We start from the raw sequence: 12,988 nt of genomic DNA on the forward strand, positions 1-12,988 counted from the left end.
CTAATGTACCTGGCTGGATCGGGGGAAACGGGGGCGCGTCGGTGTACCTGGCTGGATTGGGGAAAACGGGGGCGCAACAGTGTACCTGGATGGATCGGGGGAAAACGGGGGCGTGTCAGTGTACCTGGCTGGATCGGGGTAAATGGGGTGGTCTCTTGATCCTGACACGTCGTAGCGAGACAACAGAGATGACTCCAGCAGTCGCCTGTTTGAAAGAAACATATGTTATGACTACAGATCATTACTGAATAAAATGATTTGAATAAATAATAATATTTCACTTAAACTGTGGCTAAAGGCAGATCTGAAACACAGATGTCGACTCTGCCCCCAAACTAAGATGAACCCAAGGTCTGGCACAGACATCTACTTATCACACAGATGTGGTCCCTAGGATCTCAGACTTCAGAGACAACAGCTGTATTCAGCCCAAGGTTATTACAGTGAGTTTGTAGCTGATAGTTAAAGTGACAACACGGGGGCACCATACCTCCTCAGGGAGTCCTCATCTGGGGGGTCAACAGGCATTTCTTGGCTTAAGGCCTCCGGTGACTCTGCCGTCCGGCCGGCAGCAGCCTGCCGGTACATCCTCTCCCACTGCACTGTGTCCTGGTTGTACACCAAGCCCATAGTCTGCTCCCCAGGCTGGCTGGAGGATGGGGGTATAGAGAAGGCCACTGCTCCTGCTCCTCCACGGGTAGGTGGCTGCTCCCTGGGTTCTGGAGGCGCCCTCCTCTCCTGAATCTGGACTTCAATTGTCCTCCTACTCTCTTCAAGCTGCCAAGGGGAAGAAGCAGAAGGGAAGGAGGAGGAAGAAGAGGAGGGCTCCAGAGTGGAGGCAGAGGTGGAGGAGGCCTGGTTGGTGCGCTCCCAGCGCTGAGAGTCATGGTTGAAGGTCAGCAGGTTGTGACAGGCCCGGCAGCGAACAAGAAGGAGGGGGGAGAGGATGCTGGTAGTGGATGGTGGTAGGGGTGGAGGAGGATGAAGATGAAGATGAAGAAGGCCCAGGTCTATCTGGGTCCATGTTATTATTCAGCAACTCTTGGCTCTGCTCCTGGCTTCCATCTGCCACGCTGCCTGCTAATGACGGCTCCAAGTCCTGCATGCGGTCAAACTCCATGAAGTAGCGGCTCAGGTTGCACTGCAGCACATTGCGGAAGGAGGCCGTGTTGCTGCGAGAGCCATCCCAGAATGGGTGGTGCCCGCTGCTTGTACTGGCAGTATCTCGGGCCCCAGGCTCTCCTTGCTGGGGGAAACCCCGCCCTTCAGTGGCAGAGGTGTAGACAGGCGAGTGAGAGGAACCATCCTGCTGACGGAGCACTGAAAGAAGGCTGATGGAGGAGGAGGATGAGGTTCTAGGAGGCAGCATACCTGGACCAACCCCACTCTCCCTCATACTTAACAGGTTGCGAGTCCAGTCAGATCCTGGCCTGGAGGTGGAGTGCTGCTCAATGCTGCTTGGTGCACTGGGGTTCAGAGAAGTGCCAGCACTGTAGTAGACTGAGGTGAAGGCTGAAGGTCGTTCTGAGGGCTGTCGAGGCTCTGTACGGGCTGAAGAAAAAGTGGAAGCTGTGGGGGGCTGGGTAGCATCAGATACCACCCTGGGATTAGAGGGGGTCACCGAGGAACCATCTGCTGTCAGAGAGGGGCTGCGACTGACTGAGCAGCGACTACACATGCAAACCATGCCCAGGTGCTGTGTGCAGCCAGGGAAAGGAGGCCCACGTTCAGAGCTGGGGTACTGGGCCAGAGGCATGCTGGGAGATTCTCCAACATTGCTTCCATTTTCACCAAGAGGACGTGGCTGCTCACCTCCCACTTGAGCCCCCGGGGAGCGAGATGACAAGATGTGGAGAAAGTTGTGAAGGATGGGTGTGCGGCGAACAGGTTGGGAAGGCAGGAAGGAGCGCTGACGGAAGTGAGGCATCTCAACACTGTCCATAGGAACCTCAGGGTCCTCCTCATTCTGACAGAGAGCAGAGTCCACCCATCAGCTGACATCGACTTAGTACAGATACATCAGTATGTTGGCCAATAAATCAGAAGAAATGTCAGAAAAGTAACACATTTCTCATGTGAACAAATTAAATATGATGCATATCAAAATATTTATGGTGAAAGTTTTTAAATTTTTATTGGCCAATATATCACAATCTGTTTTTATTACTTACGGTCCTTAAAAAAAAAAAATCACATATTAGTCAGGCTACAGTTAAAAAGCTCAAGAACTCAACCAACCCAGGTTAACAAAAGAAACCCAGTCGGGGATCTCACCTGCTGATTGGACAGATTCACTATCGCTGTCAGGAGGTTGTGACCGAGGGGGTCAAACCTCACCAACCTGAAATGAAATGGACACATTTGTACAAATAACTGACAACAAGAATCACAAGGTTCTGTTGAAATGTTCCACTTTGACCTCTGAACATTATGAATAAACATCTTTCAGTCTACAGAATCTGAAGCAGCAGCTGTTCCTTTTCAGCTGCTGCTATTAACAAGGAGTGCACCTGAAGATGAGCATGTGTTGCAGTTTCATTATTATCAAAGGTTTGCTTTGTAATAAAAAAAACTATGATTTCAAAAAAAGTCGCATTCAAAAAGTAAAAGACTTCTGAGTTGTATATTATTGAAGAGTGACAAGTAAACAAAACATGAAAATCTTTATCTGTGTTATTCTCACTCTGAAGCGTGGTCTGTACATTTTACGCCACAGTGACATGGAGGAACACCACTGGAAGACTCTGGGCAACTGGCAGCCAGATGTCTTTCTTTCTAAAGCTCACAAGCTAACCATTACACAAGTTACCATGTGTCACAGCGGCTCTGTTTAACCCACCGGACTCTCTCCGTGTCACTGCCCGTCTTGACCACGGCGAAGGGCTCCGGTCGGCTCCAGTCCCAGAAGTGGAGCTCATTGTTGGTGGCAATCAGGAGGAGCTGAGCGGTCGGATGGAAGGCCAGGGAAGCAATGGCAACATTGCTCTCTGTAAACCAGCTCTCGCTACCACCCTGCAGAAAAACACACATGCTCTTTAACACTGTAGACATTATAACCCTCTTTTTAAGCCAGAGCAGTGTTGCTATATGAGCTGCACTGAGTCAGGACAGTCATGTTAACGGTGAGGTGAATAAATATTTACAGAACGTCATAGTTCAGGATGGCCAGCTGACTGACCAGATCTCCTAGCGAATCTGGAGATTGCATACAACAGGGCCAGACTGACACAAGATGCTGCACACTGACCTGAGCCATCATTATTTTCCTTGCTCAACTACTCTGCACACATAGGTTTAAAATAACATGCATCATGTTTTAGTTGATTTGCACTGACTCCAGGAAATAAATCCTCAGTCCAAAGTTTTAAAACCAGGAAATGTGTTTGCAGTTTAGATGATAATGTGCACTTCATACAATTTTATATTTACCAACAGTGATGCTCACTTGTTGAATGTTCAAGTTCCCAGAGTAAATTCTGAAGCCCTTTATGCAACATTGGCATTTATCTGGAAATGAATCAGCAAGAAGCCAATCAAAAAGAATTGATTATGGGCTTCAATCAGTGCTGACATCCAGTTAACATGATGAAGCCTCTTGGATGAGAGCTGAAACATCTTCGATCTAGAAATCTAAGTCCAGTTGATTTTTTTCTAAGGTTTTTTCAATCCAGTTAACATGTTTCAGCAACAACTAAACTTCATGCTTGTTCGGTTTTCTGACAAGAGAAACAGAAAATGTGTCCATGAGAACTACTTCTACTACTTCAATTCCACTGCACAAAAACACACTATGGACATAAAAGAAGCAGAGGAGTCTGAGCAGAGATTTCCATCCTTCCACCCGTCCGTTTTCTCTGTTTCTCTCTAATTACAAGTACTGTTTGTATCAAGACAAAGTCAGTAGCAAATATTTTTTGTCATTACATACTAATTGTCAAAAAACAGTCACTTATATACATTCAAGTGTCAGCTTCAGACTTTAGAGAGTTGAGCCAACCAAACGTGACCCCAGAGGTTAAACACAGCAGAGTGGAGACCAAGTTTCAGGGAGACGCGCTGGCCATAAAAGCAGTGGAAAAGGCCACAGCAACCAGACGTTCAGAGCCACATCCAGTGGACCTGGCTCATCAGAGGAAGGCTGGACCTGCTACACTACTTCAGAGGGAGATACTCACATGCAGGTCCCAGATGCGAACCTCGCCATCAAGGCACCCGGAGGCCACCAGGCCGGGTATTGTGGGGTGAAAGGTCACACACCAGGGGGTTCTACGGTGGCCCACTAAGGAATGTAGGCACTTTCCAGTCTTCACCTCTGTTATGTAGATGTTGTGGTTGACATGTGTGGAAGCCATAAGGGTCCTATGACAAGCCAAAAGAGTTTGCAGTACTATCAGAACCCTTCTAAACATTACCCCAAGTCCTTTGTCATTATAGCAGATAAATACCAGACAGTCAAGGCTCTATGTAAACACACACAGCGTGCAAATCTGAGGAAAGCCACAAATCATTTAAAATGTTCCATTTGCCAGCTACAGGGTGCTACAAACAGCCAGAACTGAAATTCTCCCTGTACCGGATTTAGGCAAAACAAGACAGCTTCATTAATGTAACACATTTCAAACAGGGAGGTAACCAAACACATTAACAACAAAAACAATAAGCAGCATAGACCAGAGAAAAATCAATTTAGATCAAGTAAAATAAGATAAAAGTGTTACTGGTGTAAAATACATAAAACAAAAACATCAGTTCAGCTGAGAAACCAGGAAAACAGCAGAGTCATTCATATAAACCTGGAAGTAGTTCGAGTTGGGTACATTTAAGGTCATCAGGTAGTCGGTGAAAATTTCACTGGGACTGAATGTGTCCACATGAAGCAGAGTGAAGCCTCACCTGTCGGGGCTGAATGCCAGCAGGAAGGTAGAGCGGGGGCTGTCCGGCAGCTCCACTTTCTGTCACAGGCACAAACATACATTTGGATTTCGGTCAGTTCCATCCTGTCCAGGTCTAAACGTTTACATGTGGTGATGTTATCAGCAGCAGCAGTGTAAACACAAGGTCCATTCTCATGGTGTATAATATGACAATTGGAGAATCAATCAACAATATTTTGTTTCCAACTTGTGAAATGTGAGGATGTGATGTTTTTCTCTGTCGTGCAAACCCCACAACATGACCTCTGTGGAAAAGTCCAACAAATACTTTTCACCATTAACACACTGTGAGAAAGCGCTATATAAAATACAGTCCATTTACCATTTTCTGATGTTTTACAGACAAAAAGACAGAGAAAATCATCAGAGGACTAATAGTTGATTACAGCCCCTCCCTCCCCCTGTCACTTGTCTTAATTTTATTCAATATTGCATTTCTGTGTATCCATGTCCCCCTTTTGTTTGTTGTACTGTGATTATTTGTACACGTATGTCCTGTTAAGGTCATTAATGATGGAGCAAAACCACAACAGTGTCATTAGTGGCATCAAAGGGCCATGTTGAGGACAGACATTTAACTCCACCACATAGTAGAACATGCTATTGCAGCACTGATCCAAGTGTAACAGATGATTTCTAAGGCTACATCTCTTTATCTCATGTGGGGAAAGCTGCATATTTCAATTCATCCTGTAATGATGCGAGCTAACACTACAGATGTCACCAGGAGTCAAAGCCTAACCTGACTCTGCCATTTCATCCAGCGCACTTTCTCCTCCACCAACAGCTGCAGGAGCCGTTGCGAGCCAAACGTCTGGGAACCTCGCTCCCGGCTGGACAGGATCCGGACCGAGTTCCTCTGACGGGATGCCATGCTGCTAGTGGTGGCCTTGGCTGATTGGCTGCTCCCTCCCGTTGCTGCCAGTCAGTCTCCATACAGAGTCTAGGCTGAGAGAGAGCAGAGCCTCTGCTCAGTGTGAATACATATGAGAGGAAATTGGCCACAGTGTCATGAGCACAGGTCGTGTTGCTCAATGACACCAGCCAGAGAAGAAAACCAAGCTACAAGTGGACGGTACCAAGGAGCATTCTACACTGTTCTCAGTTGTTACATCAAATGATTAATCAGTCATGACTAATCATGTTTGCTTGAAAAATGATTACCAGTATAGCTGCAATTAATTTTCTGTCAACTGTCTGACTACTTGACTGCAGCAACTCTAACATTCACTACAAGCCTCCAGTACAGCACACTACTGGGGTCACCACAGTTTCCCACTGTACATCACACACCGATTTAAGATTCTGCCATATCATGTTATGTTACCATCTCTGCAATGGCAGATGTCTGGAGGTTAGAGGCTTGAACAGCAGGATTTTTGATCTGTAGTCTGGCTGGGAAGATGGAGAGACGGCACAAATAAATACAGCCCAATCTTTCAGCAGACTGTCCTCAAACACTACTGCTCCAGAGGAGCAGCTCGGCGCCGCTCACGCTGGGAGCGGTTCTGGCTACAGTATGAATGTGGAAGACAGTGGAGTTCAGTCAGCTTTCACTGGGATACACAAAGGTTAAGTCTGTGATTGAGTATTGCTTTAGACTGAACAGCGTCCGGAAACAACAACAGCAGATGTCCATCGCAGCTTCCCACGGTCAAAGAGGTTGCCTTCGGATATGTTTTGTCTAACCAACAGTGTAACACACAAAGACATTCACTTCATCGTCATAAAGACTAAATGAACCAGAAATATTCAGGTCTGAGAAGCTGAAACATTATTCAAATAATTCATTACTCAAATAATGATTTATCAAAACACCTGATTAACTTACTGTCAATCGACTAATCTGTGATTCACTGTGGATCTAAATTCTACATGAGCAGCTATCAAGGATTTTAACAAGTAAACTGCTGATCATTGTTTATGATTAACTGGATTACTGTTTAAGCTGTAAGCTCCCAGCAACCGTTCAAAACCCAAAGATGTATTTATTATGATATTAAACAGGAAAGGGCTAATACAAGCGGACGTCCAGCTCACTGTCTCAGTCTAAAATTGGATTTTGCAACTACACTTACTGCTCGCATCTGGCCATACTAGAACATTTTTTGGTGAAAGCCACACCAAAATAAACAACTAGCGTCCTGCTAAATTGTAACGTTAAAACAATTACGAATAAACAGCTTCCTGTTTATTTCTACAACCAAATATAATGAAATCATTTATTGCTCTGTTTTAGCTCAACAGTTAGCACGCAGGCCAACATGAATACAGACATTTAACAGAAATATTAACCCCGTAAAAAGTTAATTTAGTAACGTCAGCTCGCCTTTAACCGGCTCTCAGGCAGCTAACATTAAGTATATAGCAGGCTAACAAGCCAACGATCTGGAAAATGACTTAAGTTTGGATTTTAATAAGAATGGCATTAACTTGCAAGCGTATATGCGGTATAAATATATAATACAACGATACTAATGTAGAAAGAAATAATAAAAAAACGAAATGTATGGCCTACCTTCCATTATCTTATCGCTCTCCGACTGTGCCATCATAGGCGTAGCTAACAGGCTATCTGGAACTATGCTAGCTTCTTAGCTAGCTCGGCCAAAAACGAAAAAATGTGGCCGCTGCAAATGATAAGGTGCCTAAGGCTAACATTGGCGTTTTGCCGCTACTCTGATGAATAAGGTCCACTGAAATCAGTGGACAACATTCGTACCATAACAGGGAATTGTTTCTAAGGCATTGGTCCAATGTTTTACTAGCTGCCCGACGCCAACTGCTACTGCGTACCTAGCTACTAGCCAGCAACACAAGGCTTATCAACAGAGCACCGGTTACAACTAATCGAACGGACTCCTTAAAACGAGCATTTCAAACATGTAAATCAGTAGCGACATAAAAATGTTTGTATATATTCTTAGTACTTATAGAAATCTTGTAATTGTTTTGAGATACTCAAATAGTTGAATCCGTCTGGGGTTATATTTGCACCAGCGAAAGCTCGTACATCGACTAGACAGCTTGTAAATAGACGATCAATCTGGGTCAATTTTTTTGTTTCAGTGACGAAATAAAAACTGGCTTTATTATTAACAAGAACAAACTTCTTCGAACAATTTAAAAGGCATGCACTAATATAATATCTAGTAATCATTAGCTAATAATAAAACAAAACGTTAACTTTCTCAAAACATTTAAAAGGAACATCAATATACTAGTATCTTTGCACACAACTGTAAATATGAAATTGATTAGTTATTTATGTTAGAATAAAACATTCAACCATTCCCCCATACAACAGTATCAGCCTACTATTACTACCAGTAGTGGAATAAGTATTCCAATCCTCTAGTTAAGTAAAAGTAGTAATACTGCAGTGTAGAAATACTATTAGTAAAACACTATACTTAAGGTACCAAAAGTAAAGTCATTATGCAGAATGTCCTATTGCAGATATTTGATTACCAGGTTAAAATTATTAATAGATTCGTGCATAATCATTGTAATGTCAAAGCTGGGGTTAGGTTTGGGGCAAATGTAACTACTCCATATACTGCCGGCTAGCTTCATTTGTTGATTACATTTTGTTGCAGTAATCTAAATCTTAAAAGTAACCACAGTGACTGAGACACCTGCAGCTTTCCAAAAACACAACAGAATGACAGCTATGATAATCAGTTCAATAATGAGATCAAATCAGAGGTGATTTTTCTTTAATAAAAAGAGAAAAATAAGATCTTATTAGATGAATAATATGTATAGACATTTGAATGATCACAAGACCTACACAAGTACAATATATAAATGATGACTATCCAGTAAAACCACAACTATGAATATATAAAGAACAGCTAACATAATGGGTGTCCTCCTATCTGAGAGCCTGAAACAGGGCAGGAACACAACACAGACATCATTACAGAGCTGTCTGGATTAAACAGAAGAGGGTGGAATGCAATGGCAGGTATTCAAAATGCACACACGCACAGTCAGTATGACTTAGTCATTTCCTTATCCAAACCTTGATATTAAGCTAACCCTCCCTTTGCTCCAGCCTAACCTAACTTCACCCTAACCTGAGACCAGTTTATTTCCTTAAGTTTTAATGGTTTACATTCTGGCCACTTGGTTTTTGTCCCCAAAAAGAAATCAATTTCTCACAGTGTGACTATGTAAACAAATTTATGTCCTTACAACATGAGTAACACAAGTATATACAGACACACGCTGACTTCTTAGAGACTGACTGACATAACACATCTAGACCCTTTCCCTAACGTAACCATTTATTTTTATTTATCCCTTTATTTAACCAGGAAGGTCCCACTGAGACACAAAATCTTTTCTTCCAGGGAAGGCAAAAGGAGGGCAGAGAAGATTTCTGCAGACCCCTCACACCCTGGACACAGACAATTTGAACTCCTCCCCTCTGGATGGCGCTACAGGTCACTGTACACCAAGACAACCAGGCACAAGGACAGTTTCTTCCCCCGTGCCGTCACTCTGATCAACACTTAACCCACAACTGTATAACAGGATGACAACCCTCAATACAAAACCTGTAAATATACCTTTGAATATATCTATCCAGAAAACTGCATCTGAACTATGTGTATATACATTTCTATATTTATAAGTACTTTTTATTTTCTTAATGCACATTCCTTTTTCTTGTCTGCACATTGTTTTTCTTTTCTTGTTCTCTCAGCCTTATCTTGTTTACTCGTTGCCTTATGGAATAACATTGTACATTCACATTGAGAACCGCTGTACCAGAGTCAAATTCCTCGTGTGTCCGACACCCCTGGCCTATAAAGCTGATTCTGATTCTGAGGTCTGGTCAAGATGGCAGCACAAACAGTTTCACATTTAAAAAAATCACAAGTTAAAACACATAAAACACAAAATACAAAAAGAAGGGGAAACAGTCATGTGAACTAAATACCTAACACCTAACCTGATTCTAACCTCAACCCTACCCGACAGACAGCCCTATAAAGAGAGTAAGACCACACATCGTGCTCACAATAGAGAAATGTCCTCACAGTGATGGCATTGAACTAAAATGTGTCATCACAAACAAAGAGGGACATGTGTGTGCACACAGGAAAGCATGGCAGGGGTTGTGTGTTGAGCAACAAGAAACAGCCTCAGAAGTTTTCCTTGTAGAATTTGAAGCCAAAGTGTTCACACTCAGCTTTGATGACTTTAGCCAGAGCTGGAGCGCCACAGTAAAATACATGGACCTTCCCTTTCTTCTCCTCAGACACTTTCTGAAACACCTGACACACAACACACGCTGTATTACTATACCTGTAATAAACGCTTCCTGCCTGTGTATGTGTGAGCTATTCACAGGAAAACATATCAGCCAAAGGATGTCAGATAACTGGTGGATCAACCTTATTAATTTTAATGCAATGATTAATAATTATTAACTCTGTAATAAGTGTAAATGATCATTAAATGAGTTCTGCACAGACTCAGGTTACCAGACTCATGGTGAACAGTTTAACATAAGATGAACAAATACCTCATAGGTGAAACAAAAAGTCATCTTTTTATTACACATACTGTATTCTTGTCAAAGCCTGGTGCCTGTTACCCAAAGTACACCTGACAGGTGGGTGGGAGCTGGTAATTAGTGAATCTATCCAATTATATTTTGCACTGTCACAGGAGTTGCCACATCTTTTTGTTGCGTAAGCAATGACAATAAAGATTGATTGACTAAAGGATTTAAGGTATTTTTAAAACATCTGCACCAGGAAACACACAGTGAGGTGGATAATCACTGAGGTTCATCTTACAACTCTTTGTACAGTATATTGGTACACACACCCCTGTTCAATAATAATATGCTCAGTTGTTTACTGGGTACACGTAGCTAATGTCAGCCTAGTCCAGCAGCAGCACAACCTGCAGCCTCCACCATGACGACAGGCGAACCAGCACCTCTGTGAAACAGGCTGAACGCAGACTGAACATCATCACCTTCATGGAGGAGGATTTACTGCAGCGCTGTTGGATCAGACTCACTTAGTTTGAACTAACATTTCATAAGGTATTATGCATCCCATCACCAACGTCCCTGGTGATGCTGACCACCTGACTATCTTCTTGTTATTTGCACTGCTGTCACTGTTTGCACATTCATAGCCTATTAGGTTGTACCATCTAGTTTATCCTTATTACTTGAATTCAGTTTTCATATTCTGTTTATTCTGTGTTTATTCTACTTTTATTCTATTTTAGTTTCTTAAATGGTATGGGCATTCAACATTAGGTGAGAGAGAAAGAGTATTTTGATTTCTTTGTAGGTCCTGCACATACAGTGAATTGACAATTAAAAAAAATCTGTGTTCTTAATAAACTGACCCCTGAGTGTACAATTCAATACATTTCATGTTAAATAGAAATAAAAGAGAAACTAGTGGTGCCTGCCCTGACCTTTCCCCACTCAGGCCGTCCAGGCTGGGTTCTGGTTCTCAGGCCGGTGATGGAGTCTCTCTTCTCCTTCTTTGCCAGGAGGTCCAGCGCCATCTGCAGGCCAATGGCCTTCATGTCATTCTTACTGAGAGCTGATGTCATGTACATGTGCATCTCCAGGAACCGGCCTGACAAACATCAGACTCATGTCAGACCTAAGACAGACTGTACTGTATATACCCTCTGTCCTGGTTCCCCTCTCTTGTCTGCAGTGCATGCGTCTCTGCGTCTCACCTTCTGGCTCCTCATCAGCCTGGTCCATCTCCAGCTTAGTCAATAAACTGACAAACCATTCAAAGGACTTCTGGTCTCTGTTGATCCAGATGAAGTCCACCTGAAGGACATCACATTTCATTAAATTACAACATTAAATGTGCACTCAAATGTCACTGAGAACTAACTTTGTAAAGTATTTTCTTACTTTGCGCAGCTTCATGTCGCTGTCTTTAATGTTTTCACACCAGGAGTAGTTACAGTTGGGACAGTTCTGCTTCCTCATGCGGTACCTACATCCAAGAAACACAGTATAAAGCTGGGTGCTGCTGGGTTACATACTGTATGAATGTATTTACTGAATAAGTCATTCAGTTTTTTGCTTCTTTAAAGCAAAAGCACAATGATCTCACCTGAGGTCAACCAAGACTCCTGTTTCCCAAAGGCCTCCTACAGCTTCCTTTCATGTATGCTGGGAGACAGGAGCTGTCTGAACGCATCAGTATGTATATGTACGTACTGTATGCAATAGCTGTGTGTGGTTGACCAAGCTAATCATTATGATTCCAGGTGTACAGAGCGGATCGTGTAATGGAGCTATCCGGGAAGATGAGAGGAGGTGGAATCTGTCTCTACATAAATGAAGGTTGGTGCACAGATGTCACAGTGCTACAGAGGACATGTAACACAGACCTAAAGACTCTTTTTATCAATTGCAAACCTTTCTATTCTCCCCAAGAATTTTCAAGCTTCATCCTGGTTGCTGTCTATTTAAAACCGAACGCCGACACCAGTGCACTACAGCTCCTGGCCAAACTAATAACTATCATGGAGCTAGAACATCCCGACTCTCCACTCATTGTTCTAGGGGACTTTAACAGAACAAATCTCACCCACAAACTGCCCAAATACAGACAGCATGTTACCTGTCCCAACAGAGACAAAATCACACTGGACCACTGCTACACAACAATAAAAGATGCCTGTCGCTCCATCCCCCGCGCAACAACAAGCCCTGGTTTACAGCAAGACTCAAGCAGCTTCGTTGTGCCAAAGAGGAGGCTTACAGGTGTGGGGACAGAACTCTGTACAGCCAGGCCAGGAACACACTGACAAGGGAGATCAGAGCAGCAAAGAGGAGCTACTCTGAAAAGCTGAAAGCTCAGGTTTCAGCCAACGACCCCTCGTCTGTGTGGGGGAGCCTGAAAAGCATCACCGGCTATAGGAAACCATCCTCCCCGCTGTGGAGGGCCGTCAACTAGCAGACGGCCCGAATGTGTTCTACTGCAGGTTTGACAAACAACACCCCCCCCCCCCACCTCCCCCCCCCAAGCAGCCCCCCGCTA

At 43.5% G+C, this 12,988-nt stretch overlaps 2 protein-coding genes across 3 annotated transcripts in view; both read right to left on the minus strand.

Moving 5' to 3' along the window:
* ambra1b (autophagy/beclin-1 regulator 1b) overlaps positions 1-7,776 on the minus strand; it is a 19,966-nt gene extending 12,190 nt beyond the window's left edge. The window contains 9 exon segments of the mRNA XM_020615740.1: positions 125-205; positions 491-984; positions 986-1,966; positions 2,275-2,341; positions 2,840-3,012; positions 4,176-4,359; positions 4,894-4,952; positions 5,677-5,882; positions 7,453-7,776. Coding sequence (XP_020471396.1) covers positions 125-205; positions 491-984; positions 986-1,966; positions 2,275-2,341; positions 2,840-3,012; positions 4,176-4,359; positions 4,894-4,952; positions 5,677-5,808 — 2,171 coding nt within the window. The 5' untranslated portion in view covers positions 5,809-5,882; positions 7,453-7,776.
* A 1,843-nt stretch (positions 7,777-9,619) lies between these two features.
* nox5 (NADPH oxidase, EF-hand calcium binding domain 5) overlaps positions 9,620-12,988 on the minus strand; it is a 13,514-nt gene continuing 10,145 nt past the window's right edge. For both annotated transcript variants that reach the window (XM_020615830.1, XM_020615829.1), the window contains exons 15-18: positions 11,851-11,935; positions 11,664-11,763; positions 11,391-11,557; positions 9,620-10,222 (exon numbers count right to left, since the gene is read on the minus strand). In XM_020615830.1, the coding sequence (XP_020471486.1) occupies positions 10,091-10,222; positions 11,391-11,557; positions 11,664-11,763; positions 11,851-11,935 (484 nt within the window). In that variant the 3' untranslated portion in view covers positions 9,620-10,090. The remainder of the gene's footprint in view (positions 10,223-11,390; positions 11,558-11,663; positions 11,764-11,850; positions 11,936-12,988) is intronic.

This window comes from Monopterus albus, unplaced genomic scaffold (assembly GCF_001952655.1).
Source record: "Monopterus albus unplaced genomic scaffold, M_albus_1.0 scaffold170.1, whole genome shotgun sequence".
Taxonomy (NCBI): Eukaryota; Metazoa; Chordata; class Actinopteri; order Synbranchiformes; family Synbranchidae; genus Monopterus; species Monopterus albus.